This window comes from Eulemur rufifrons, chromosome 10, assembly GCF_041146395.1.
Source record: "Eulemur rufifrons isolate Redbay chromosome 10, OSU_ERuf_1, whole genome shotgun sequence".
In the NCBI taxonomy this organism is placed as follows: domain Eukaryota; kingdom Metazoa; phylum Chordata; class Mammalia; order Primates; family Lemuridae; genus Eulemur; species Eulemur rufifrons.
Genome location: NC_090992.1, coordinates 7,185,845 through 7,213,677, shown reverse-complemented (window position 1 = coordinate 7,213,677; position 27,833 = coordinate 7,185,845). Strand labels below are relative to the sequence as shown.

Sequence of the window (27,833 nt, the reverse complement as noted above, 5' to 3'; positions counted from 1 at the left end):
TCAACCAGACTGTGCTGTCCTATTCTCAAGTTAGACTAAGGTAGGGAAGGCAGCTTCTTCTCAGTGGTTCTTAATGGGGTAGAGGGATTTTGCCCCCTCCCAGAGGACACAGACATTTTTATTTGTCACAACTGTGAAAGAGAGTGCCACTGGCATCTAATAGGTAGAGCCCAGGGATGTTGCTAAACATCCTACAATGCACAGCACTGCCCCCCACAACAAAGAATTATCTAGCTCACAATGTCAACAGTGCCATGAATGAGTAACCCTGTGCCTAGCCCCATTGTAAATAGTAAGAAAAACACTAAGTTCAATCTTGAATTTTGCTATTCAAAAAACAGAAGATCAAAGGAGGCTGAAATTATAGAAATAGTTTTTTCCAGACTCATCTGGACAGAGCCCGTATCAGAGGAAAACACAACTCATGCTAAAGGAACCCAGGCAAAAATTAAATTAAAGTGACAGTAGTCAAATGAAAGGAGAAAAAAACACCCTATATGAAAATCCTCAGTGTGAGAAGGAAAAATAAATATGCACAGGTAAGAATATGGAATGTTCCCACCAAATGTGAAACAGGCCCAGCCAATGCCATTTATTATACACACTGAACAGCCTCTAAGACCCAACGGCTCCCACAGTGAGGTTTTGGCTTTTTTTTTTTTTTTTTCTCATTTTCTTTTTTGCATCAGATTCTTCCAAGAGCCTGCTCACAAGGAAGACAAAAACAGAGAAATCCTCAGTAAAACGAAACAAACAGAAGCTGAAACAATCTACATCTGAACAATGTTAAAAAAAAAAAAAAAAAAAAACTTATCAGACATAAACCACACCAAACACTCATCCCATTTAATTTCCTGTTACATGCTCTGAGGAAGCCAAGAACATCAGGCCCAGGGCAGCAATGCTCTGAGCTCAGGCCCCCTCTATGTGACAGATTCATGCACACACACCCACACATACATTGACCCAGGCAGAAGTACACATGCATGCACAGGTGGCTAGAGAACCACAGGGCCAGATGGGAGGAGGGGGCTGGTCAAGGATATGCCACCAACTGCAAACTGGGGACCCAGAGATCGCTTCTGTTGCAGGCTGAACAAAAGTCAAAAGTTAAAAAAAGGCAGAACACAGGATAAAGTAGGATGCTCAGACAAGAGGTTGGCTAGATGAAGAGGGAAAGATGCAGGAGTTTCGGGGAAGCAGCCTCAGAAGGGGAGGTTTTTCTTTATTGGGAACTCAGATAGGCAGAGGTCCTGTGACTCCAGTGATATATACTGAGGCTGAAGGAATGTGCCACAGCATTACCTTTGTATCCTGTGCCCTCTCCCTAGGTAGAGGGAAACCAAACACCGACCCTCTAGTCCTCCCCACTGACACTCTTAAGGACTTTCCCCAGTACCCAAAAAGAAATGAGCCCCCCCTCACACACGCACATAGTTAGGTCCAGCATAGGCCAAAGTCAGGCCAAGCACAGAAAGCCTCAGTAACTCTTCTTGGTGGAACCAAAGCCTGAGAAGCCCATCACAGCTGCCATCTCATCATCCTCCTCAAATGTCAAGTCCTCCTCAGCTCTCCTTTTCTTCTCCTTCTGTTTCTCTTTCTTGTACGCTTTGGCCTTTTCCTCCTAGAGGGGAAAATCACTCAGAATCAGTTTAGACTCTTCAGCCAAATGTTGAAAGAGACGTGAGCTTCAAGATTCCTTTCTATCTTTAGGAAAATGTTGTTAAACACAAGTAAAAATCTCAAGGGCAGAGCAAAAGCCACAGTAAAGATTATAAAGGATAAGAAAGAAGTTTCAGCCTCTAGAGAGAATTTCTCAACCTACACCCCAGTTTATTTCTAGTTCTTAACAGAATTATAGGCGCAAAACTATGTGACGGCAACAAACGTTCTGAGGCATGTTGTACACACCAGGAACTGTTCTGAGTACTTTATGTATATTATGCTGAGATCTCTAATATGGGGAAACTGAGGCACAGAGAGATTATATAACATGCGCCAGATTCACAGGCAGTAAGTGGAAGAAACAGAATTCTGACTCAGTCAGCCTGGTTCCACAGGGCTCTTGGGAACTAGGTATATTTAATCTTTCCTATAGTTTTTTTTTTTTTAAAGAGATGGGGGAGGCTATGCATGTGTGGAGATAGAAGTGTGTGGGAAATCTCTATATCTTCCTCTCAATTTTGCTATAAACCTAAAACTGCTCTAAAAAATTAAGTCTTAAAAAAATTAAAAAGAATACAGACATCCCTAACTGATGATGATTTGACTTATGATTTTCAACTTTACAATGGTCTAAAAGTAATAAACATTCAGTAGTAGGAACTATACTTGGAGTACCCATAAAACCATTCTGCTTTTTCAGTTTCAGTAATCAGTAAATTACATGAGATATTCAACAATACTATAAAATAAGCTTTGTGTTAGATAATTTTGCCCAACTGTAGGCAAATGTGTTCTGAGCACATTTGAGGTAGGCTAGGCTAAGCTACGATGTTTGGTAGGTTAAATGTATTAAATACATTTCAATTTATGATATTTTCAACTAATGATAAATTTATCAGGATGTAACCCCATCATAAATCAAAAGGCATCTATAATTACAAAAAAAAAAAGTATGGTTCAGAGAGTCCAGCAGACAAGGGTAGGTTTAGAGCCATTTCCTTCAGAACACAAGAATCCCACACAAAAGCAATAAACGAGATACAACTCTGGGGGTGGGAGTGGGATGAGGAAGAGGGCCTCCCATGATTCATAACCTAAAATTCAAAGCTGATCAGGGGAGGGACAGAAAAGCCTTACCTCTTCTCTGAGCTCCTTCATTCTTTCCTCGAAATCATAATCCTTCTGTTTCTCTTCCATCTTCTTCTTGTTGACCTCAAAGCGTTTCTTCACCTGATCCAGGGTGGAACGCTCCACACGCATAGACATACCCAGGTTTCGCTGATCTGGATGGGGTCAACAGTCAAGAAGACAAGGTCATTACAACATCCTCAGACCCTCAAAAAGTCTTTTCCTGACCTCTTTAAAAAAAATAAAAATTATCTCTTACCCACAGCAAAAATAATTACAGCTAAAAGAAACTCCCTTGGCCTCACCTGTTCCCAGAAGCAGCAGCCCTAGATAACAAGACGAAAGTAGTTTCCAACTGCCCTCACTGGAGCAGATGAGCACCAGTGGGGCCAACTGGGCTCAGGAAGAGCACGATTTGGGCTTTCTGAGAGCCTAGAACAGTATCTTACCTCACGGCCAGAAATATTAGATAATGAAGTAAAGGATGGCCTGTGCTGAAGCAAATGGAGAGTTCCCCAGGTATAAAAAAAAAAGGCCCAACAAAAACCACCCTTCTCCACCCACCTCCAGAACCCAATCCCAGCCCCAGTCACAAACTACCTCCAAGCCTTACGTTTCTTTCCATTAATGTGATCCAGGAAGTTGATGGAGTCCTTCACCACACAGTCACAGACATTACAGTAATATCTAACAAACACGAAGAAACAGCACATGGGTCAAATATGGTTTTAAGGATCTTCCTTTCTAGAAATGTTAAGCCTTCATTTCCATGAAGCCTTAGCTTTCAGCAGAGTGCAGTAGCCATCCTCTAAGCCCCAGAATGAGCCCTACCCTCCTGGTATTCCTACCCTGTGTAGTCTCCTCCCTATTCGTACCAGGATTGGTCTGTGTGACCAATAGAATATGTCAAAAATGATGGTATGTCACTTCCAAGATTAGGTTATAAAAAAAATCAGGCCTTCTGTCTTTGTACGAATCACTTGCTCTGGGGAAGCCAGTTGCTTTGTTGTGAGTGATCTTATGCAGAGGCCCATGGGGCAAAGAACTTAGGTCTTCAAACCACAGACATGTGAGAAAGCTTGGAAGCAGATCTTCCAGCCCCACTTAAGATGCAAAAGAATGCAGACCTACCTAGCTGACTCCTTGACTGCAGCTTCATGAGAAATCCTGAGCCAGAACCACCCAGGGAAGCCAATCCCAAATTCCTTACCCAAAGAAACTATGAACTATATGCTGTTTATGCTGCTCAACTTTGGATTAATTTGTTAACTTACACAGCAATAACTGGGAGGAATGACAACAATGGGTTTATTATGCAGCTCAGAGAACTGTCACTCATTACTGTGTTGCCTTCCTGCCAGAAAACCTAACTAGACAAAAAAGTAGTGGTGGGCAAAAGAGTGATGAGCTCTTGTGGGACCCTTCTTCCTATAGTTTTGGCCTGGGAAAAAGGTGCACAACCCAGCAATCCGTAACTCCTGAAGTCTATGCAGCTAGCCTGGAACCTCAACCCCCTCTTTCTTCATCATTAACAACTCTCAGGCTCCATTCTAGCTCCACCTAATTTCTCTCTCAGAATTCTCCTCATTAGTCCTTTCCTTCATTTCTTCCTCTGACAGAACAAATGATCCCTTTTAAAATGTTAAGTAGTAGTTGCAGTGCTAATGAAAAAGCCCACAGAGTGAACACTCCTAGAGACACTATCATGTTAACTTGAGACCTTGGGGGACCAAAAAAAACCCAACAAATCTTAGAATTATAGGCAAGAAGGATCAAATCCTGGGGCCAGGGACTCCCCCTTAACAGTTCCAAAAACCTACATAGGTAGTTTACTAGACCCACTCTTGGCTGCAGAGAAAGATGAAAAGCCACTCACCCTCCCATCTCAGACTGTGGGGTGGTCTTGGTAATGACAATTGTCTTCCCAAGCTTGGATTCCAGGTCCACCTTATAGTCCCTGTGCCGCAGAAGCTCTCGCTTGACTGGCTGCACTGGTTTTCCTGAAACATAATGGGGACAGAAGTCCCTTTAATATTATAGTCCCTCTTAGCACATCCAGTGCAAAAAAAATAAATAAATAATAATAAATATTATAGGTTCCTCAACCAAAAAAGAAAAAAAATGCATGAAACCCAAAATTCAGGTCTACTCTCATTTATTTTTTTGATTCCTAAGCAAAGGAACACAACAGAGATACTTAAGCAGCAGCTAGGGAGAATCTCAACACAGGGAAAAAAATAAGCCAGCCCCAACTCTCTACAGCTTTTCTCCACTTTAAAGCCAGCAATTCTAAAAGTAGCATGTTTTCTATTTATTGATTAACTGAATGGAAGGGAGAAGTTCTGAATTTTTACTAGAAGCAACCTTTTCAAAAGAGGAGCAAAGACATTCAGTAACACTTTCAGGCAGATATCCTAAGCATAACACAGAAAAATACCTGAGAGCTGGGTCATATTTTTAAAAAAGGGGGACCAACATATACCTGTTACATGTCAAGAACTATTTATTGTTCATATTACATAAAAACTAAAAGGGTTACTGTGTGTAAGCTGACATGTAAAAGGAAAGAAAAATATACAAGTTTGAAACAGATGACAAAATAAGACTTTTCCTAAAGAGTAATCCACATCCAGAAGAGGAGCACTAACTTCCTGACATCGTACAAGGCACGCAGAAACAGCACTACTTAGTACAAGCTGAAACAATCGGTTCCTGGAAAACATCACTGCTTAGACTATATGAGAGGGTCTTCACTGGGCCAGGAACGCTCTCCCCTTTAAGAAATTTCAAGGGAAAGAGCGGGGTCATAGATAGCAGTAATGAACAGCAGCAACACACTCCACCTAACTTCTCTGTCACTACTAAGGATTCCGCTCTCCTCTCTGTACTTCAAGAAAGCACTCAAGGAGCCAAGTAAAGGGAAGGCAAGGAAGCAAAGGACAACAGAACTGAAGAGCACCTCAAAACCACTTCAGTCCACCTTCTCGCTCTCATTTTATAAATGTAGAAACCAAGGACCAAGGAGGCAACACTCTGGCAGAATTACACTGGATAGGCGGGCAGCGCGTTTCAACTCTCCACCCTCTCTCCACTCATTGCATCACTTCTAAAATACCCTTAACCCTTGATGGAGCAAGCACGCACCATCTTTCTTTTCTCTCTCTTCCGTGAGCCTCTTCTCGGCGAGTTTCTCGTATTCATCTTTGTCCCACTTTCGGCGAAAGTCCAAGTTTTTTGTCTGTGGGGAAAAAAAGCGCTCAAGATCCGTCGCCAACCGTGTCCGGACCCCTACACAAACTGAGGGAACCTCGCTTCCAAGGCGGCCCCAGAACCCTCTGAACCGCACTAGGAGGCTGAGGTAGCCTCAGGAACCCAACCTGAGAGACCTCCGCGACTCCACTGACCCTGTTCCAGGGCCTTACGGGAGTTCTCGAATCCAGACCCTGGGATCTCGAGGAAGCGCCGAGAAGCCAGTCTCGTGCAGTAGTTTGTCTCTATTCAGCGTTGAGAAGCCACCTCCCACCCTCAAACCACCTCCTCCTCACACACAACACCTACCCCACTGCCCGACGCCATCTTCACAGCGAAGTGAATGGCAAGGCGGAAAATGCCGTAAAAAGCGGCCTGGTGCCGTAAAGCAAGATGACTCTACGGTAAGCTTAGAGTCTCGTGTTTTAACAGAGCTGAAGGACTGGAGGACTTCTAAAACACGCTTGTTGGCCCCGCCTCTGTCCCTAGGAGATGGCGCAGGCGCAAGAGGACTATGAAGCAACACGGAAGTACGGGCGCCTGCAAACGTTTTTTTGCTTCGGGTTTCAAAACAAGCATTGAAGGGCTGTCGGGCCGATAGATTTAGCTCAACTCTGTAACGAACGAGGAAACCGAGGTTCGGAAACAGTGGGCTCCGATCTAGTCTAATCAACACTGCTTGCATTTCTAAACCTTAAGGCTGAAGTGCTGCTATTAGGGGCTCTAAATGGCCCCCCTTCACCTGCATGCACCAGCGATATGGCCCTAAGCTACACTAAAGTGTTTCCAGCAACTGCACCATTCCCAACGCACATATAGAAAGCACGTTTTGCACTTGGGTTCTTTTCCTTGAAGCAATGCTATCGTCCTTTGGTTAACTCATTATTCCATCAACTGGGGAACATTAGAGTCATTCAATCTGTAGGCGACAATTTAATCAACGTGATTAGACTTGGGAAGGCTGGTCATCAGCAACACTCCAGAGCAGGGATCCCCAACCTATGGTGAGTTGTATAATTATTTCCTTACATATTGCAGTGCAATAATGATAGAAGTAAAGTGCACAATAAATGTAATGTGCTCAAATCATCCCAAAACCATTCCCCCCTCCCCGGTCCATGGAAAAATTGTCTTCCATGAAAACAGTCCCTAGTGCCAAAAAGATTGGGGGCCACTGCTCTAGAGTGAAGCACTCCGGCAGAAAACTCACTGTTTGTTGATTCCTAGTGACATAACTGTTATCTCCAAGTTGAGGGAAGGAAGGAAAGAAGGGAGACACTGTGGCTGCTCCCTTCACTGAAGTATCACTACTCCAGGAAGGTTACTCCTAGCTCAGAAAATTATCCAGTGTGCACTCAAGCATTTCCTATGGTCTACGCAAACCAACCCCTTGATAACAAATTACCCAAACTACTACACTTGATATTTTATTTAACATATTATCCAGCCACTTCTAGAACAGTCTCCATGGCATGGAATAGTCAGAGCTGTGATTCTGGCACAGGAAATGGTCTCCAAAATCTCAAAAGATCGTATCTCTGCCTTGTCAAGTCACCTGTTAAGTTCAATGTTCAAGATTATTAAACAGATAGTTCCACACTGCTATCTGTTAGCAGTGGATGGCCCTGGAGAGATGCCAAATCAATATGGGTACTGCCATGCCCTTGGGATAGCATCTCTGTCCTCAAACAAAGCAGAAAGCACCCGTTGCCTCTCCCTGTTGTCTTCCCAAAACTCCCTGGATAGGCCGAGGGCTGGTTGTGGACAAATTCTCCACAATCTGGTTGTGAAGCTGCAGCAGAAGACTAAGTTCTGGCTTCTGATCACAACGGTTCAGAATCGTCAGCCTGAGGTGAGTCTCCCAGAGCCTTGCTCATAGCAACCATCTCAGCACCTCCTGACAGCATTCAGTGGCACTTCAAATTTGCCTCTGCAGCTATAGCGTGTCTCTTTCACATATCAGCCATCTGTATCCATGCAGAATAGCTGCTTGCACTAGCCCAGGAGTCTTCAGGGCCTTGTGCAGTTCTGTACCCAGGAAGGATGGAGGAGGCAGAAGATCCTTGTCACCCATCCTGGCCAGCTGATGTAAAGTCCATCAGAAACTCAGCTCTAGAGGAAACCTTTTCTACAAAGAGCAACAGAGGCAATCAGGCAAGGATCAAGACTTAGATAGTCGCTTCTGAATTTCAGCCACAAGATTTTCACGTTTAATGGCCACCTGAAACATAAGAGAATCTTCACGTGACAAACTAGAAAGCAATACTAGCTCCTTAGCCACTGTTTTTCCAGATTCATTTTACTCTGCATCCACTTCCACTATTTATACAACCAATATGAAGTAGTGTGAGCTCCAAGCTGACCTGGAGAATGTATACACTCAAGAATAAAAAAATTCAAACACCTCATCTGTGTCTGTTTTGTTGATTAGTCTTAAAATACCCATTCAGATTTCATTTGTCTTTCTTCTGCCCACTCAGCCAATATTCACGGGCTACAATGGTTGTTTGGGGGTGGGTCTGCATTCATCTCTATCACTATTAACCCTGATGATATCTCCTCAGCCAGAAGATAAGTATTTCTAAAGAATCTGGGAAATATAGAAAACACTTGTTCCCTTCTATTTCTGCTGCCCCCACTCACCTCCTCTCTGCTGGCCACTGAACGGAGCTTGATAACCCCTTCCTTCAGTTCTTGCTCACCAATAATGACCACCAGGGGAATGCCCATGTTCTCACAATAGTGCAGTTGGGTTAATAATTTAGGGTTGTTCTTGTATAGCATCTCTGCCTGAAAAGAGTAAAGGACTTAGAAGTGACCATAGCACACAAACCCCAGGAATAACTATTTCCAAAAAAGCCAGAAACAAGTGGCTAGCCCTCCTACCATAATCAGCCACTCTAGTAATTAGACTAAAAAGGTATTGAGTTCCACCCTAGGCATAAGTTAGAAATGAACCTGGCTCCTGAATTACCCAGATGACTCAGATATCAGCTCCACCATACCTTGATCCCAGCATCCCAAAGCTCTGCAATTAGCTTCAACCGTTCTTGTAGAAAGTTCTTCTGTGGTGTGGCCACAAACACTTGGGTCTCTGTGGTCCGTACGCTCTCACCTAAAGTCTGATAAGAGAGAAGAAAGTAAAACTAATAAAAACTTCCTTTGCATCAACAATTCCAAAAAACAAGACAAAAAGAATCATCAGAAAAACAGTGCAACTGCACCTCTAGAAACAGGAAGGTTTTTAGGCCTCCTGCTCTACCTCATTCCTACCTAAGACCTACCTTCATCCTCTGCTCCACAATGGAGAATATTCGCTCTACCCCAATGCTGAGCCCCACACATGGCACACTGTGGCCCTTGGGGTCAAACATGCCCACCAGCCCGTCATAGCGCCCACCAGCAGCCACACTGCCCACACTCAGGGGCTCCTCCCCAGCCTGAGCTGGGGACTGCAGCAGTATTGCTTCATAGATCACTCCTGTATAGTAGTCCAGGCCCCGAGCCAGGCTTAAGTCAAAGGAGATCTGTGGGGACAAGGCTTTGGTCAGTCCCAAACTAGATTCAGAACCCTGAGAGCCCCAGAGCTCAGCAGAAGGTCCACTCCCAATTCAGCTTACCTTTTCAGAGATTCCAAATAAAGTCAGGTATTCAAACAGCAGCTTCAGGTCCTCCAGACCCTCCAGGGCCTGCTTGTTCTGGGATAGTCTGGGATCCTGGAACATTTGCTCTACCAGAGTCACCCCACCTGAGGACACATACCGTCTGTCCTGTTCACCCAGATGTATTTCATCCAAATATATCCCTAATGTGCTCTAGCTTCTAGCTAGTCCTCACTTTCTTATAAGAAGATGATTCTGGTCTCATGTGACCAGATCCTCCTCCTCTGCCTCCACCTTTGCCATCCTAAGATACAAAGTGGTCAAAATAAGTTAAAAGGGAAATTAAATTCAGGGCAGGCTCTGGAGCTTAGCATATCTACAGAAAGGAGGTGTTTCAGAGGTAGAAGTTGAGCACATATCACCCACAGCCTGGTTCTATTACAGCTCTGAAAACCCTGGTTCTTACCATGACATTGGACATAATCCCCAATTTGATCAGCCACCTCAGGAGCCAGGCCTTTCTTTGCCACCATCTCGTGTCTCACATCTTTCCAAGACATCTGCATAAACACCCAAACATTAGCCCAGCCCCAAGATCCTTCATTCTCAAACTGGAAAAGGACATCTCACTTTCGTTAAGTATGTATGTCACAAGTAGCTAACAGTATACTCAGCAAAGTCAGAGACAACTTAAGAAATCCAGCCACTTCCACCAAGCAAGGTGTTAGTTAACAAAAAGAAAGAAAGAAAGAAATCCAGCCACAATCCCCACCATACAGCACAACTCAAATCTTGCTTCAGAATGTCTCCTTACCTTCCTCCCATAAATGGCCCGATTCCAACCACTGTCTCCTTACTTTTCTCTAGAGGTACAGATTTGAGGGCAGGGCAGGAACCTAGACAGGGTCTACTGAAGCATGTCTTATTTGTTACCTTATCTAGTTTGTCTATTGAGGAGCCGACAGCACGGAACTTGCTTTCAGGAACACCACAGACAGCAAACATTCCATCCATAATCCGCCGGTCATTGACCTGTGAACTCATTGTAAGTAACCCAAGTGCCCTGTCAATGTCCTTTCCCTCAAATCAATGGCAGTACTCTCCTAACTCATAAAAGGGAAAGGAAATTTCAAAGGAAGAGTACATATGTAAGAAATGCAACAGCTAGACTAAGAAGGTCCTAGAGCTTTAGGCTTAAAGGCTGGGGTCACCTATGTTTGGGACTTGAATAAACAGTATTAGGCCAAATCCAGACTTTTCACCCAGTCCTCAGCTCTGGCCTCACCTTAATGAGAAAGTCCCCCAGCTGCAGACCACTTAGGATTTCACACATGATCTTCAAACATTCCGCATCAGGGATCATGGGGTCAAACTGACCAGCTATGTCAAAATCCTACAACAAAGAAAAAGATAGGAAAAAACCTCCGCTAATCAGCCAATTCCAAGACTGTGGCCCCCAGAACCATCAAACTGTGCTGCTCCAATCAGGTCACTTACACACTGGCAGAATTCCCTGTAGCGGCCTTGGACCATGGTTGGGCTCTCCCGCCGCCACACCTTTCCAACATGATAGCGTTTCATCCTCTTCACTTTATTCATGGCCAGATAACGAGCAAAAGGGACCTCACATAAAGAGGTTAAGGAAGAAGGATACTGAATCCAAGGTTTAGGCCTAATACACAGATACTAGGGGGGATTGGACCTCTATCAGTTAGATCTCATCCACTAGGATGAGAATGTTTACCTTCTCTGTAATATTTTCCACTATCCCCAAGGCCTAGTAGTCCTTGGCATTCAATATACATTGAATAGTGTCAAATGAAGGAATCTCACCAAGCAAAAGTAAAAGTTCAACAGAAAACGGGAAGCAGAGATCGAAATGACCCAAGAACTAATTCAGGTCCGGGCCATTTCCTCCCATTGAGATAAATTCCCAACCATCGTAAAATAGTCAAATTTCTGAACCTGGATTTGCCTACGACTTCTAAGCCATTTCTGAAAGTGTAGGCCAAGGACCTCATGCATCTTAATTACCCAGGATGCCTGTTTAAAAGGCAGATGGTTGAGCCCTACTATGGAATTAAGAATCTCTGGATCTGTGGCCAGGAATCTGTCTCTGCAAGCACCCCCAAAGGATTCTGATACACATTAAAGTTAAATGACAGGGCTCCAGGCCAGGCTCCCTGACAGAACTGCCTTCTGGGAGAAACTGGAAGTAACTGCTGCTACCAATGGACCTATGGGGTCCCAGAGTCACTCTCTTCCTTTTTGTCAGAGAAAGCCTTCTAGATTTGGAAAGAGATAGATCAGTCTCCAGCACTCAGAAGAATACAGTAAGGTCATAGCGAAGGGACAACAGCTCTCCACCTTGATCCTCCAGATCATAAATAAGTCCAGAGTCCTCTCCATACTTCTCAGTGAGCACTTCCTGTAGGGATCAAACAGAAAAAGCCACAGTTCAAAGGATGACTCCAAAACACAGAGGAAAAGCCGTTTGAGACACTAAAAACAAGTGAAGAAATGGGGTTCCAGGCAGTCTTTTTTCTCCCCTTACCTTTAGCTCAAATGCTGGGGTATCCAATCCCTTTGCTCCATGACGTTTAAAGCAGCTAACAACCAAATCAAGAATTTTCTCCCTCACAACCATCTGCTGGGGACTAAGATCCCTGGTGCCCTAGAAATCAAAAGCAGACACAGTGAAAGCAAAAACAAAAAATAAATCCATTTAAGACAAAGAGTTAAACTACACCTTTATGTTAAGGTCTGGAGCTGACATTTCTTGAATTCGGATGAGCCTGAACCCCACCCAGTATCTCAAGAATAGCAGTTGGGTTTTTTTGTTTGTTTGCTTTGTTTTTAATTTAGTTTAAGAGAACATTAAAAGGGGTCAGAGAGATGAGCAAAGCAGAGGTCAGTCCTTCAAGGCACTCTAATGGGATAGGGTGAACAAAAAACATTACCTTTGGAGTCTTGATAATAAAATTTGGTTTGTCTTGATGTGGTTTCAATTGGGATGTTAACACTGCCTTTGCAACCTGGCAGAAAAAGGAATGGGAGATGTGGCTCCTCTGGACACTGGCAATGCCTGTGACATCTCTGACTCTCTGGATCACCAAACTGCAAAGACTCTTGACCCTGAGCAACAGGAAGCCAGAGCATTATTTCATCTATCCCAATCTCAACCCCACCTCCAAGAACCCAAGTTCTATCTACAATTACACATGTAGTATTTATGAGGTCAGGTCTTCATTACAAAAGCTTCCTCACTATATGTGGAGTTTTGAAATGTCTCAAAAAGTTTAAGCACCTGAGAACAATGAAGGTACAAAATAACCCACCATTACAACCACCAACCATTTAGGGATAGAGATTATTATGATCTTCTGCAGTTCTCAGTTCCTACTCAAACAGAAATAATAAGTATTTTTAAGATAGCACCGGTTATTTGGTTTGGAGATAGAGAAAATGCAACTTGAAGACAAGAGAACCAGCCCAAGGACACAGAGCAAGCATGTGGAATAAAAAGAAATGGATTTCCTGGTTGAACTCAAAAACCCAGACTAGTAAGATGCTGGGAGACTGAACATTAATGAAAAGTCTGAGCCCTGTTGTTCGTGATAGCACAAAGCATCTGTTAAGAGGAAAATAGAGTATTTCCCAAGTAAAGCAAAACAGAATCAGTGACTTTATTACCAACAGGCTGTGTGCTCTTCCAGAAATAGAGGGTGAGGTAGTTCTATACTATGTTGATTTTTCTCCCCCAAGAGAAGTTCAAGTCCACAATCCCTCATATGCAATTCCAAAATCCAAAAATCTCTGAAATCTGAAAATTTTGAGATTCATTTTGGGGTTAATTTTAATGTGAACTCAGTCTACTTATGACCTTTAGTCATCTCAACTTAGTGGGAATGTCGATATATTTTGCTTAAGAAATATTACTATGCTTGACTCCAAGAGTTTCAGATACAGGTGCGTGGGTCTGTATTAAAACACTCCTTTACTATGTATCAGTAGATATGTCATTTAACCTTGCAGCCTCCGGTTCTTCAACTGTAAAGTGAAAATAAAAACCCTAACCTCTCAAGATTGCTCTAAGGAGTAAGTGACAAAGCACCCAAAACGCTTAGCTCAGTGCGAGTACATAGTAGACACTCAATAAAAACCGATTGCAATACTACTGGAATACAGGGTGCGAGTCCATGCTTTCACACCTGGAGGCCTAGCCGTGACAGACCGGAGCTTTTTCAATCTCGCTCACCTGGCTATGACAGTGGACCGCCCCTGGGGAAGAAGCACAGGGAGGTCGCAGGAGCTGGCTGAGCAGGGCAGCCCAGGCCCTCCTGGGCAGGAGTCTGAGCTGGGGCATGCCGCAGCAGGACGCCGGCTTTCTGGGACAGGAGCCAAAGGCCTGGGGATGAGGCAGGTCGGACCCCAGCAAAGGTGCTGGCTGCTGTAGAGGTGAAGCCCGAGCACTACGGAAGACCTGAGCGATTGTGCACCTCCCGAGTCCCGCAGCATGGGCTCCGAAACTCCCAAGCTTCCTTTGCAAGCAGCTTGGGCACTTCCGGTGGTAGCCGGAAGTCGTTTTGTACTCGATGAGGGCTCTCTAGGCGTGCGGGCCAGCGACTCGATAGCCGGAAGTCATCCGGGCTGAGGCTACCACGGCCGATCCAGGCAGCAGTCATCTCCAAGTTGGTAGCCAGGATGACTGAACGTGCGACATTGGAGGAGCTAGTGAGACTTCAGGGAGAGCGCGTGCGGGGCCTCAAGCAGCAGAAGGCTAGCGCCGAGCAGGTGCGACCAAGGTGGCAGGGGAGAGGCCAAGCAAAGCCAAAGAGGACATAAAGCCGGGGTAGTCTGAACACAGGACAGGGATATGGGGGAAGGGACCGGGCTGTTAGGGAGGAGATGGGCTGGTTGGGGAGGTATCCTGGGTGGGTCCTTAAAGAAGCAAAGCTAGGCTCGAGCAGATCCTAATGAGGGAAGAATATCGAATGAATGGCGGGGGAGGGAGGAGAGTGACAGGTGGATAACCCAGCGCCTTCTTTCCCTCCACAGATCGAGGAGGAGGTGTCAAAACTCCTGAAACTGAAAGCGCAGCTGGGCCCTGATGAAAGCAAACAGAAGTTTGTGCTCAAAACTCCCAAGGTAATATCATTCCTGTAGGGAGCCTCTGAGAAGGTCCCTAATTCCACTCAAGGGCACTTATGTCTGCTTCCCTAAACCAGGTCATTGAGGAGAATCTGAAATACAAAAAAAGACAGTTGCTCAGGGCACTGGGCTGGACTGGACTCTACCTGAGTCATTCTGGGATGGCATAGTGATGGCAGAAACTAGGTCAACTGGGTGATCAGGGGAGTCAGCTGCTGCTGCTCCTCCTCTTTTCATTCAGTAAATATTGAGTGCTTACTGTGTCCCTAGCGTTGAATATACCCTGGTGGACAATATAGCCTGCCCCCAGGGAGCTTACATTCTACTAAAGGAGACAGACTTAGAGCAAATAATGCCACACATGGATATGTAATTACAAATTGTGATAAATGACACAAAGAAATTAACAATTATGCTCTGAGAAAAATAAGGGAGAACTGGAGAGTCTGAGAAAGCCTCACTAAGGAAGTGTTATACTAACTGACCTAACAGAGGCGTAGGAGATAGCCACGGAAGAGTGTGAAGAAGGTGGTAGGTCCAGGTAGAATACGGAAACCCTGAATCAGCAGGAAAGAACTTTGGTAGTTTTCAGGAACTAGAAGACGACCTATATGACTAGAACCAAATAAAGAGGGTGGGTACAGTGGAATGAGGTTGGAGATTCTTAGCCCATCCTCCAGTTCAGTTCAAATGCCACTTTCTGTAAGTTTTATAAACAGAACTATTCACTCCTTCATCTGGGTTCCTTTGGCACTGCATACATATTTCTATTATTGCACTGACTTTAAGTAGTTATTCATGTGCTTTATTTACCCCAAGAGACTGAGACCAGATGCCTAAATAGGTATAGTCGGCCCTCCACATTCAGGGTTCCACATCCACAGATTCAACCAATGGCAGATTGAAAACATTCAGGGAGAAAAAAACAACAATTTTTTAAAAACCCAATACAACAATAAGAAATATAGTATAACAACTACTTATGTAACATTTGCTTTATATTAGGTATTGTAAGTAACGTAGAGATGATTTAAAGTATATGGGAGGATATGCATAGTTTGTATGCAAATATTGTACCATTTTATATAAGGGATTTGTGCATCCTCAGATTTTGATATGCACAGGGGTCCTGGAACCAATCCCCCTCAGATACCTAGAGAAATTGTATTTAATAAATGTAATTGAAATTAAATTCCAAAAGAGAGGGCAGATGGTCTGTCTTCCTTGTGTTAAGGTTAATTCTTTAGGTTCCTAAATTCATTGAGCTGTTCCTTTCTACAGACAACTCATTTTCAAGGGTTAAAGAAACAGTGTAGGCCGGGTGTGGTGGCTCACGCCTATAATCCTAGCACTCTAGGAGGCTGAAGCGGGAGGATCATTTGAGTCAGGAGTTCTAGACCAGCCTCAGCAAGAGCAAGACCCCGTCTCTACTAAAAAAACCGAAAGAAATTAGCTGGCCGTGATGGCACATTTCTGTAGTCTCAGCTACTCGGGAGGCCGAGGCAGGAGGATTGCTTGAGCCCAGGAGTTTGAGGTTGCTGTGAGCTAGGCTGACGCCATGGCACTCTAGCCCAGGCAACAGAACAAGACTCTGTCTCAAAAAAAAAAAAAGAAAGAAACAGTGTAAAATCCCAAGCAGTGATGATCAATGATTATTCAAACTATTAGGTGAAAAACTTAATGGGGAATTTATGACAGATCAGTCTGTCCTCACCTAAACCAAATGATCAGTCTTAACATCACTAAAAGTAGGACAACCAGACATGTTCCTGCTGATGTGATGCAATAAGAAGCACACAGCACCACCTATGAAGTATTCTTGCCAAGTGAAGTTGAACCTGACTCTAATCAGGTCTTTGGACTAACTATCAGTTTACAGGAAATACTAGAGATGGAGGAACATGTTTAATTACACATTAAGATATTGTTAACCAAATCTGGAATATGAAAAAATTTTTAGGACAAATGACTCAATTTCCTCAACAAATACATTTTTTTTAAAAAGGGAGAGAAAATTATCATAGATTTAATAGACACATCAGCCAAATACAATACGTAGACTTCATTTAGAATCAAATAAGCCAACCATAAAAAGATATTATTGAGGCAATTGGGGAAAATTGAACATGGCTTAGGATTAGATAATATTAAAGAGTTGTTAGTTTTGTTGGTTATAATAAATGTATTAAGTGCTTTGGTTTTTTTTAAAGCCTTTATGTGTTAGAGAATCATACTAAAGTATTTATGGATGAAATGATAAGATGTCTGGGATTTATTTTAAAATATATCAGAAAAAATGTTGGCGTTTAAATGAAAAATAGCAGATGTTAATGATTGTTGAAGCTGGGTAATGGATACATGGTGATCTATCATATAATATTATTCTCTATATTGTGTCTTTGAAAATTTCCATAATGTTAAAAGAAAATAAGATTATGCTGGAGAGTTAATATCCATTTTAGTTTGTTGAAACACATTTCTTGACACGTTATTCACATTAACAATAGAAAACTCAGTATTGTCGGGATAAGACTCTAATAATACTAAAATGTTATTTGCCTTTTTCAGTGTGTTTACATTTGTATTAAATGTACAAAAGCACTGGTGAGTAGAATTGCTAGTGCCTTAGCATGACTCAAACAGTGGCACTAAACTGTACTAATAGCCAGTATGTTCTTTACTGCCATGCACTCACAGCTAAAAAAAAAATTCAGTCTTAAGAATATCTGATTAAACAGTAAAAATTAATTTTATTGAATCTTGACTCTTGATACCCTCTTTGTAAATATTCACTGGGATGAAATGGGAAGTACACATAAAGCATTTCTGTTGCACTTCCAGGTAGGGAAAATGCTTATGCCATTGTTTGAGTTGTGAGCTGAACTATTAGTAGCTACTTTTTTCATAAAACACCTTTTGAATTTGAATGAACCACTGAAAGCCAAATTATGGTTTTGCAGACTTGATTATTTGGTGGACATTTTTACAAGAATGAACAAAGTAAGCCTTGTCACCTCCTGGCAAACATCTGACAGTATTTGTCACCATTGATAAAATTCAAGCATTCAATTAAAAGTTAGAGTTTTAGATAATTAGTATCTTCCACCATGAGCTTGACAGCTTCTTAATAATTAGACTTTCCTGATGAGATCTTTGGTGATATTAACAAATATGGTTTTCTAATAATGAAATGTATCAACCTTTGGGAGAACTGTATAATTGTTATCAGTGAACCAATATTTTCCACATGACCAATGTATGATGTTATAAAATCATCAATGGGTAAAGGATCCTTTCAAAGTACAAGATAAAATAATGGATTTTTTTTTTACTGTGGGAAAATATTATATAACATAAAAATTACCATTTCAATGATTTTTAAGTGTACAGTTCAGTAACATGAAGTATGTTCACATTGTTGTATAACCATCGCCACTATCCATGCCTGGAATTTTTTCATCATCCCAAACTGAAACTCTATACTCATTAAACAATAACACCCCACTTCAGTGCCTGGTGACCACTATCCTACTTTCTGTCTCTATGAATTTGACTATTCTAGGTATTTTATATAAGTGAGAGATTAATGAATTTTAATGTAACAGTATGAAAAGTTCATTGATGTAGCTTTCAGATTCCACATTGCAACCCACCTTTAAGAAACTACCACTTGCTGGATTTTGATATAGTAAGAAAAAATACCCACAGTTAGTGAAAAGTTTATTAAAATACTCCTCCTTTTACAACTACATATCTATGTAAGGTTAGATTTTCTTTATGTATTTCAACCAGCATAACATACCATAGTAGATTGAGTATGAAAAGCATATATGAGAATCTTCTATTAAGCCAGACATTAACGATTTGCAAAGATGTAAATCAATGCCACTCTTCTCACTAAACCTTTGTTTTGGAAGATAGTTACATTTTCCTTAAATATTATGTGTGTTAATATGTAATAGATTTATTATTGATTAAATGAGTTTAATAAATATTTCTTAAATGAATATTTTTAAATTTTTGCAGTTTTAATTTCTGATACAGTAAATATTGATAGGTATAATCCACTTTGGGGTCCTTAATAAATAGTATGAATATAAAGAGGTCCTGAAACCAAAGACTTTGGAGTAGGGTGTAAAGGTCCAGACTAGAAGCTGTGAACTGGAAGAACACAGTTCTGGTTCTGACTGCCACAAACATGTGGAGTGGTCTTCGGTAATGATTTAACTTGTCAACATCCTGTAATTAATTCATCTATAAAATGTGTCTGCCCAGCCTCTGTCATAGGGCTATTACCAGAAACAAATTAGAGAACAAACAGTCCTAATTAGGACTTCAAAGAAAAGTTATGTTTAGAAAGAAAAGTTGCTTGTAAAATTTGGAATTCAACTAGTTGAGCCACTTTAAGTTGCTTATATGCCTGTTATCAGGTAAGTGTTTTCTATTAGGCAGGGAAATGTTCTGTTATCCCAGGAAGTTTTTAGAGAAACTTCTTAGAGAAAAGAGTTCTAAGAATTCTAGAAAATAGAACCAAGCTTAAAAGGGAATGGACTGTAGAAGGTGGGTAGCAAATGGGTGTGAGAATTAATAGAGAAACATTTGTAATTGTTTTACAACTCAGTGGCCTGTAGGAAAATTTGTTTAGGGCAAGATTCGCTTTCCTCATTGTTGAAGTCAACCGTTTATGTTTCCAGATCTCATTATTCTTGTTTTAAAGTCTCATCCCTGGTTCTTTGACTGATTTTGACTCCAAGGGCACAAGAGACTACAGTCCCCGGCAGATGGCAGTTCGGGAGAAGGTGTTTGATGTAATCATCCGCTGCTTCAAGCGCCATGGTGCAGAAGTAATTGATACACCTGTGTTTGAACTAAAGGTGAGGGATGGGTAAGGGGAAACTGCATGGTGGAAGAGGGGGTAATTGAATAACAGAGAGTGACAAGAGAGTGAGGACTCAAAGGCTCCACTCCTTTTGTGGACACAGACCAGTATTTTCACCAATGAGAACAAGGACAGGACTGGCTTGGAGGGAGAGGCCTCGCCTTTTATTTATCTTGGTTGAGGACAACAGCTCCCCAAAGAGAACCCTTCTTAGGAGTGGAAGTTGTTCTGGCTCCTGTCTACATTGAATTCCATGATGTCTATACTTGGGATGTTTTCTAGATACATGCAGACCATATATACATAAAGTATTAATACGTAACCATATTGATGGAGCTTGTGGTGGTTTCTAGTTCTTTGCTATTAAAAACCCAAATTGCAGTCAGGTGTGGTGGCACTGAACCTGTAATCCCAGAGACCCGGGAGCCTGAGGCAGGAGGATCACTTAAGCCCAGGAGTTTGAGGTTGCAGTGTGTCATGATTGCACCTCTGAATAGCCATTGCACTCCAACCTGGGCAACATAATGAGACCTCGTCTTTAAGACAGACAAAACCAGATTGCATCCCTCCCTGCTTAAAACCTGGTGATTCCCATTGCATTGATAATACAACCCAGAGTCTTTACTCAGGTTTGCAAGGCCCTCAATGATCTAGCCACTGCCTTTCGTACCTCATCTCATGCTATTCTTCCTCTTGCCCACCCCATGCTACTCAGTTTCATTTCTGTTCATGGAACATACTAAATGTGTCTCTACCCCAGGGCCCTTGTTCTTGCTCTGCCCTTTTCCTGAACTCCCTTTTCCCCAGCTCTTTTCATGACTTATTTTAGATTGAGATTACCGATTTTAATTTCACAGCTCAGCTAAAATGCTACTCCTCAAATAATCTTCTCCAACTACCTTGTCTAAAGTAGCCCTCTCCCTCTATCACATTGGCCTATTTTATTCCCTTTAGATGATGACTATTTGAAATTATTTGTTAATTGTTATTCCTTGCATTATTAATATAGTACCTGTTTTTTCACTGATATATAATTGTATATATTTATGGGAATATTTTTACCTGCTGTATTAGTTTGCTGGGATTGCCATAACAGTACCATAGACTAGGTGGCCTAAACAACAGAAATTTGTTTTCTCACTGTTCTGGAGGCTGTAAGTCTGAGACCATGTGTTGGCAGAGTTGGTTCCTTGTGAGGGCCAAGAGGGAAGGATCTGTTCCAGGACTCTCTCCATGGCTTATAAATGCCTATTGTCTCTTTTTGTCTTCATAACATCTTCCCTCTCTCTGTGTCTGTCTAAATTTTCCCTTCTTATAATGACATGGGATTAGGGCCCACCCTTATGGCTTCATTTTAACTTAAAGACCCTGTCTCCAAATATACTTATATCTGAGGTTACTGGGAGTTAGGACTTCAACATATGAATTTAGCAGGTCAGGGGACATAATTCAGCTCATAACACCAGTATATGAGTGCTTCTTATTCTACACACTGGGAAATTTCAGGCTTGTTAATCTTTGCCAATCTGGTAAGTGAAATATGTTATCTCCTGTTAAAGACATCACAGGGCAAGGGCTGCTGTAACATCCTTCAGACAGTCTCAGTTTTGGCTTTTGACATTGTTCAAATCTCAGGCATCATAAAAACACGTTTCTTGGTCTAATAACCCACTCCTAGGAGTTTATCCTCAACAAAAATATTTTAAAAAAGAAAAAACTGTGTATCCAAGTATGTTTATTGAAATGTTATGAAAACTTTTTTAAAAAATTGGAATAATCTAAACATCTAACAGTATAACATTAGGGAGGAGGTAGGTACAGACTTCTTTTTACTGGAATATTATACATCTTTCAATAGTAATACTTCAGCTCAGTCATAAAATGGAAATGGAAAAAGCAAAAAATCAACACAAAATTGGTGTTTCCTTTTGATTATAACTATATCAAACACCTAAGAATTGGGATAAAGAGCAGAGGGAAATGTAGATGAGTTGAAATCAGTCATGTTAGAGTGGTGGGATTTTATTTATTTTTTTTTTTTATTTTTTTTTTTTGAGACAGTCTCTCACTCTGTTGCCCAGGCTAGAGTGAGTGCCGTGGCGTCAGCCTAGCTCACAGCAACCTCAAACTCCTGAGCTCAAGCGATCCTCCTGTCTCAGCCTCCCGAGTAGCTGGGACTACAGGCATGCGCCACCATGCCTGGCTAATTTTTTCTATATATATTTTTAGCTGTCCATATAATTTCTTTCATATTTTTAGTAGAGGTGGGGTCTCGCTCTTGCTCAGGCTGGTCTCGAACTCCTGAGCTCAAACGATCCGCCCACCTCGGCCTCCCAGTGTGCTAGGATTACAGGCGTGAGCCACCGCGCCCGGCCTAGGGTTTTATTTTTGAAACTTCTTTTCAGTATAAAAATAAAATTTTTTTTAAAAAAACCTTCCTTTTAAATTGTTGTATTTGTTACTATGACCATATTTCTTTATGTTTTCTGCAGGAAACACTGACTGGAAAATATGGTGAAGACTCTAAGCTTATCTATGATCTGAAGGACCAGGGTGGGGAGCTGCTGTCCCTTCGCTATGACCTCACTGTATCTTTCTAAATTTGGACCCTTAAGACAGGACTCTGGATGGATTGGCCCTCACTGGGCTAGAGCAGATATCAGTAGGATCAAATATAAGGCCTTTAGCAATTAGGGGAATTATTTCTCTAAACCAGGAGTGGGACTTTGGCTAAACACAACATAAGCCTTAGAAATCTTCTGAATCCTGAATGAGACCTCAGTTTTATGTCAGGGCCCAGTTCCAAGTCTACAACAATCCCCTGGCCTGTCCAGTGGGCTAAATTCTCCTTAACGGACCAACACCACATTTCCTTTGTCTCCAAGCTACACAGAGAATCATCTGCTTAAAAATCTCACATGGGGCCCTTCTTTTGGTCCGTGGCCAATCTGCCCAGCCCCATGCCATGCTTAACACAGTCCAGGAGAGACACTATCAAAGAGAAAGTAGCCTTAATCCTTTTTGATACTTCAGGTGCCCCTGTGGTAGCACAGTTGATTTGTTCTGCTGTCCAGAAATGCTGTTAATCTTACGGGTGGTGGTTTTACTTGCACAGGGAGAGGTCAGACCCCAGCCGCTGTTGGTGCTGATAATCAACTTCCAGGCAGTCATAGGAGGGGCTTTCTCCTTAACTCTTTGTCATCAGGTTCCTTTTGCTCGGTATTTGGCAATGAATAAACTCACCAACATTAAACGCTACCACATAGCAAAGGTGTATCGGCGGGATAACCCAGCCATGACCCGAGGCCGATACCGGGAATTCTACCAGTGTGTGAGTGTTGGGAAACGGGGGCAGGATGAGTAACTTAGGTGCTCCCTCAAGCTAGTAGAAACTGTTGAGTACTCTTGGTATCCTGAGCAAACTAGATGTTCCAGTTAATGCTCTTAGGATTCTATGGTGTTTTCATGTAGATTTCACAAGGGTGCTGTGGGGAAGGGAGGAAAGTAAAATCTTCTCCATTTTACATGTGAGTAAACTTGATATTCAGCAGATGAAGCGATTATAAGGATAAGAAAGGCAAAGTCAGGACTAGAAATCTTGGTCCAGTGCTCTTTATATTAAACCACAGTGATAAGATCACAGCATAGGATCGGGAAATTAGATTTGAGTTGTCATATTATCCAGACTGATGTCATGGCTTCTGGATGAATAGAGAAAATGGTTAAGCACTAAGGCCATATAATTGCGCCATAGCAGTAGGAGTTAAAGACGGACAAATTAAAGATGATATACATGAAGTACTGGTACATGGAGGAATAGCCCAATATATGGAAAGGAAAACTAGGACTGGTAAAAGGCCCAAAAATGTGGGGGTTTTCCTCTGGTCTGATGTCAGACATAGACAATGAAGGAGAAGGTCTGTGGCTTGAGTTCAAACAGGCCTTCATACAGAGCAAAACTCCCAGAAGTCCCCTTTTAAGAAGGTTGAACCTCTGAGGATCTCTAGCTACCCTCTCCCTGCAGGATTTTGACATTGCTGGGCAGTTTGACCCCATGATTCCTGATGCAGAGTGCCTGAAGATCATGTGCGAGATCCTGAGTTCACTTCAGATAGGTGACTTCCTGGTCAAGGTCAGAGCTGATGGGGCTGGGAGGGCAAGGTAGGGTCTGGCCTCTCACAGGAGAAGGTCCTTATGCAGAGAGACCAGTAGCCTAAACAACTGAGGCTACTGAGGGTCACGTAAAGCAAAGAGATTCTCTCCTCACTATGCCTTCGGTCCCCACAGGTAAATGATCGGCGCATCCTAGATGGCATGTTTGCCATCTGTGGTGTTCCTGACAGTAAGTTCCGTACCATCTGCTCCTCAGTGGACAAGCTGGACAAGGTAATGACCCAAGCACTTGACTCTTCTTTTCCCAGATCCCCACCCTGCCTTGAGAAATGGACAAGCAGATTAGGAGAGAGAGGTGCCTGCCGCTATGCCCCAGGATGCAGGTTGGAGGGTAGCTACTACTGCTCCAAGGCTGCTCCCCAGGAAGGGTTGACACTTGCTCTGTGGTGGGGAAGCTGCCCGGGGGTTTCTGACTGGTATCTGCCTGCCCAGGTGTCCTGGGATGAAGTGAAGAATGAGATGGTGGGAGAGAAGGGCCTTGCACCCAAGGTGGCTGACCGCATTGGGGACTACATCCAGCAGCATGGTGAGGAGCTGAACCCAGCCTCCCCAGCAGCATCCCACTGCCCTTAATCCTAAAGTTGAAATTCTTTGGGGGGTGTGTGTATATGTAGGGGAGAGAGAGTATGTGTGTGCACACACATGTGCACGTGCAGTTAGAGTCCAGGCAAAATGGTGGACTCCCTTTTTCTTCTCCTTGTCAGTCAGTCTCACTCATAAATCTGTCTCCCCAGGTGGGGTGTCCCTGGTGGAGCAGCTGCTCCAGGATCCTAAACTATCCCAAAACAAGCAGGCCTTGGAAGGCCTGAGAGACCTGAAGCTGCTGTTTGAGTACCTGACCCTGTTTGGCATTGATGACAAGGTACGTCAAGTTGGGGATGGGAGCCCTGGCTGAGTTCTGGGGCTTCAGGTCCCTGATTGTAATCTAGTATCGACCATATCCCTGTCTCCACAGATCTCTTTTGACCTGAGCCTTGCTCGAGGGCTGGACTACTATACTGGAGTGATCTATGAGGCAGTGCTGCTGCAAACCCCAGCCCAGGCAGGGGAAGAGCCCCTGGGTGTGGGCAGTGTGGCTGCTGGAGGGCGCTATGATGGGCTAGTGGGCATGTTTGACCCCAAAGGGCGCAAGGTGCCGTGCGTGGGGCTCAGCATTGGAGTGGAACGGATCTTCTCCATCGTGGAGCAAAGACTAGAGGTAGGTCCTCAGGGGTGGGTAGAAGACAGTCTGAGCAGGTGGTGGCACCCAAGCAATCTCTGATCTCCGAGGAAGCAAGTGGTGCTATTTTGGGCAAGAAGCATCTCTCAGAAAAATGAACAAAAGGTGATCACTGTACTTCACAGATTCCTACCCAATTATAGGCCAGTTTTATGGATCTTTAATCTTTCTTTTTCCATGAAATCCTCTGCTCTGCGTTTCTACTTCTCTTGTGGCTGTCAGGAATCTAGGCTGATGCGTCCAAGACCCAGATCTTCCTCATGATACAGAATACTTAACATTTTACTGCCATGTGCCAGGCACTGTGCTTGTAGGGGAGAGTGTGTTTCATGCATTAGCTAATATAATTCTTACAACAGCCCTCTGAGATTAGCTACTTTTATTATTTGCATTTTTCAGATGCAGAAACTAAAGCATTGTAGGTCAAGTAATTAGCTCAAGGCCATGAAATATACAAGTGGCAGAGTCAGAATCTGAATCCAGGCAGTCTGACTCCAAAATCTTGCTCTTAACCACTCTGTAATATTGTCTTTAAGTGAGAAGTATGTGTCTGAGGCCCTGGGATCCCTCAGATGGCTGCCTGGAGTAACACCAAGGAAGCCTTTCATGGCCTCCAGCCCTCCTTTGTTGCTACTGCTCTTAAATGGCTGGTTGCATTTCATCCTCTGAGGAATGCTGTGGCAACCTTCCCACTATTCCTGTGCCTTTTCTCTAGGGTGGAAACCACCTATGTTTCCCACTTGAGGTCATCATTCTAGTAGGCATCTTATGTTTTAAGAACTATGAAAATAATTTTCCAGAAAAAGACAAGGGGCAGCAGTGTTCTCCCTTCCCTGCACCCACATATGGGTTGTACCCCATAACTGAAGTATGAGAGGCATAGTCTCACAAATGGGCAGACAGTAAGTGGGGACTAGAACTGCCAGGGGTGATTTGATTGCCTAGAGTGGGCTCATAGTAGTACTTCTATGTGAAAGACCTGGTGAACCCTTAAGATACTAGATGGAGGCCAGGTGTGGTGGCTCACGCCTGTAATCCTAGCACTCTGGGAGGCCGAGGCAGGAGGATTGCTTGAGCTCAGGAGTTCAAGACCAGCCTGAGCAAGAGCGAGACCCCGTCTCTACTGTAAATAGAAAGAAATTAGCCAAATAACTAAAAATAGAAAACATTAGCCAGGCATGGTGGTGCATGCCTGTAGTCCCAGCTATCCAGGAGCCTGAGGCAGAAGGATCACTTGAGCCCAGGAGTCTGAGGTTGCTGTGAGCTAGGCTGATGCCACGGCACTATAGCCCAGGCAAGAAAGTGAGACTCTGTCTCAAAAAAAAAAAAAAAAAAAAAAAGATACTAGATGGAGATGAGCTTGAAGTTACTGTAAATAAGCTATCTTTTCCTTTTCCTTAGATTATGTATTCTGGCAAGTCATATATAAAAGTCAGTTAGTTCATTCCTTGTATCTTCTAAGAGCTACCTTATACCCAATTGCTAGGTGAGAAGACTTGTGGAGTTCACTGAGTTGGACCTGGTCTCTCAAAATCCCGACTAAACCCTGCTCTGTTTGCTCCTTGAAGGTGCTAGCCCAGCTCTCTGACTCTTATCTGCCCCTTCCCCAGGCTTTGGAGGAGAAGGTACGGACCACAGAGACACAGGTGCTTGTGGCATCTGCACAAAAGAAGCTGCTGGAGGAGAGACTGAAGCTTGTCTCAGAACTGTGGGATGCTGGGATCAAGGTACAGGAGGCAAGCCCAGGGTGGCAGCAAACTTGACAGTTCTGGGCACAAACTAAATCAAAGGTCACCCGTAGTGACCCTGCTTGGGCCCTCGGGAGGTTGTCCCTGAGGACAGCAGAAGCCAGCCTTCATCTTCTGCTCTGGTCCCCTGCAGGCTGAACTGATCTACAAGAAGAACCCAAAGCTACTGAACCAGCTGCAGTACTGCGAGGAGGCAGGCATCCCACTGGTGGCCATCATCGGCGAGCAGGAGCTCAAGGATGGGGTTATCAAGCTCCGTTCAGTGGCTAGCAGGGAAGAGGTGAGGAGGGCGCAATAAGGCAAAGGGACAGGGAATGTATGCCATGTTGGCAGGCCCATGCCCATTGAAAACCTTAGCAAAAGCCTGGCATTCATGTTAGCACCAACTTATAAAGGACCTAAGGGATTACCCTGTTAACTGTGGTCGTGGTAGGGTAAGATCTCCATCCCCACATACACCGGATGTCTTTCCGGCTCCCCCAAGAGGCACTGTCTACCCTGAAGTGTTTGGGTTCCTGCTCCCAGTAGAGCCAAGCCTGATGACTAGAGAAGGGAGCAGGCACTCAGGGAGCGGTGGAGTGGCAGATGCTCATACCACCTTCTTCCCCCATCCTGGCCAGGTGGATGTCCGAAGAGAAGACCTTGTGGAGGAAATCAAAAGGAGAACAAGCCAGTCCCTCTGCATCTGCTGAACCGAGCAGGCACTAGAGGCTAAGACAAAACTCTACATACGTGCTTCAACAAGCTTTGCACTTTTCTGTTTCAGCAGGAAGACCTGAACAGTGGTCAGAACAGAGACTTTTAAATTTTTATTACGATTATTTTATTGGTGATTACTAAGGCCCTGGGGGCTTAGTCCAGTCTGCTTCTGGGCTACAGGGACCTGGCCTGAGATGGTCGCATCTGCTGGTCCCCACACCAGATGGAGCGGATGCCTCCCCACAACCAGTTGCCAAAGGTCCAATAAAACGCCTAAACCACCGGAGCCTGCCTGTGTCACTGCCTAGCCCTGCCTTCCC

General features: G+C 43.4%; 3 protein-coding genes across 13 annotated transcripts; 1 reads left to right on the top strand and 2 right to left on the bottom strand.

Annotated features, from left to right (window-relative positions):
* Nucleotides 1–545: 545 nt before the first annotated feature.
* Nucleotides 546–6,386, bottom strand: ZMAT2 (zinc finger matrin-type 2). Its single transcript, XM_069484124.1, has 6 exons — nucleotides 6,352–6,386; nucleotides 5,938–6,031; nucleotides 4,670–4,793; nucleotides 3,407–3,480; nucleotides 2,803–2,948; nucleotides 546–1,624 (listed from the first exon to the last, which is right to left on the bottom strand). The coding sequence occupies exons 1-6, from the start codon at nucleotides 6,367–6,369 to the stop codon at nucleotides 1,481–1,483; spliced, it is 600 nt and encodes a 199-aa protein (XP_069340225.1). The 5' UTR covers nucleotides 6,370–6,386; the 3' UTR covers nucleotides 546–1,480.
* Nucleotides 6,387–7,456: 1,070 nt separating this feature from the next.
* LOC138392909 (histidine--tRNA ligase, mitochondrial) lies at nucleotides 7,457–14,204 on the bottom strand. Of its 6 annotated transcripts, none has more exons than XM_069483751.1 (13): nucleotides 13,903–14,204; nucleotides 12,605–12,679; nucleotides 12,199–12,318; nucleotides 11,977–12,072; nucleotides 11,142–11,267; nucleotides 10,930–11,037; nucleotides 10,578–10,676; nucleotides 10,111–10,204; nucleotides 9,663–9,790; nucleotides 9,327–9,569; nucleotides 9,048–9,164; nucleotides 8,686–8,832; nucleotides 7,457–8,263 (listed from the first exon to the last, which is right to left on the bottom strand). In XM_069483751.1, the coding sequence occupies exons 1-13, from the start codon at nucleotides 14,008–14,010 to the stop codon at nucleotides 8,204–8,206; spliced, it is 1,521 nt and encodes a 506-aa protein (XP_069339852.1). In that variant the 5' UTR covers nucleotides 14,011–14,204; the 3' UTR covers nucleotides 7,457–8,203. The 6 variants fall into 6 exon arrangements, with proteins under 6 accessions (XP_069339852.1, XP_069339856.1, XP_069339855.1 ...); XM_069483755.1 differs by lacking the exon at nucleotides 13,903–14,204 and adding an exon at nucleotides 13,646–13,864; XM_069483749.1 differs by having other exon boundaries at nucleotides 7,473–8,263; nucleotides 12,605–12,779; nucleotides 13,903–14,170.
* A 95-nt stretch (nucleotides 14,205–14,299) lies between these two features.
* Nucleotides 14,300–27,816, top strand: LOC138393079 (histidine--tRNA ligase, cytoplasmic). 6 transcript variants are annotated; one of them, XM_069484119.1, is made up of 13 exons: nucleotides 14,300–14,438; nucleotides 14,703–14,792; nucleotides 19,550–19,669; nucleotides 22,167–22,262; nucleotides 22,880–22,945; nucleotides 23,699–23,806; nucleotides 23,962–24,060; nucleotides 24,280–24,373; nucleotides 24,582–24,709; nucleotides 24,803–25,045; nucleotides 26,677–26,793; nucleotides 26,948–27,094; nucleotides 27,435–27,816. In XM_069484119.1, exons 1-13 carry the CDS (start codon nucleotides 14,349–14,351, stop codon nucleotides 27,504–27,506), a joined length of 1,470 nt encoding a protein of 489 aa, XP_069340220.1. In that variant the 5' UTR covers nucleotides 14,300–14,348; the 3' UTR covers nucleotides 27,507–27,816. The 6 variants fall into 6 exon arrangements, with proteins under 6 accessions (XP_069340220.1, XP_069340218.1, XP_069340222.1 ...); XM_069484117.1 differs by having other exon boundaries at nucleotides 22,880–23,005; XM_069484121.1 differs by lacking the exon at nucleotides 19,550–19,669.
* The last annotated feature ends 17 nt before the right edge of the window (nucleotides 27,817–27,833 follow it).

Coding starts and splice junctions, on each gene's coding strand:
- LOC138393079 (XM_069484117.1), top strand. CDS start 14,349: ATGACTGAACGTGCGACATTGGAGGAGCTAGTGAGACTTCAGGGAGAG. Junction 19,670..22,166: donor CACCTGTGTTTGAACTAAAG/GTGAGGGATGGG, acceptor TGTTTTCTGCAG/GAAACACTGACTGGAAAATA. Junction 23,006..23,698: donor ACCGGGAATTCTACCAGTGT/GTGAGTGTTGGG, acceptor CTCTCCCTGCAG/GATTTTGACATTGCTGGGCA.
- LOC138392909 (XM_069483749.1), bottom strand. CDS start 14,162: ATGCTGCGGGACTCGGGAGGTGCACAATCGCTCAGGTCTTCCGTAGTG. Junction 12,073..12,198: donor CCCCAGCATTTGAGCTAAAG/GTAAGGGGAGAA, acceptor TGATCCCTACAG/GAAGTGCTCACTGAGAAGTA. Junction 9,165..9,326: donor TTGTGGAGCAGAGGATGAAG/GTAGGTCTTAGG, acceptor CTCTCTTATCAG/ACTTTAGGTGAGAGCGTACG.
- ZMAT2 (XM_069484124.1), bottom strand. Junction 3,481..4,669: donor CCACAGTCTGAGATGGGAGG/GTGAGTGGCTTT, acceptor CGTGTTTGTTAG/ATATTACTGTAATGTCTGTG. Junction 2,949..3,406: donor TCACATTAATGGAAAGAAAC/GTAAGGCTTGGA, acceptor GACCCCATCCAG/ATCAGCGAAACCTGGGTATG.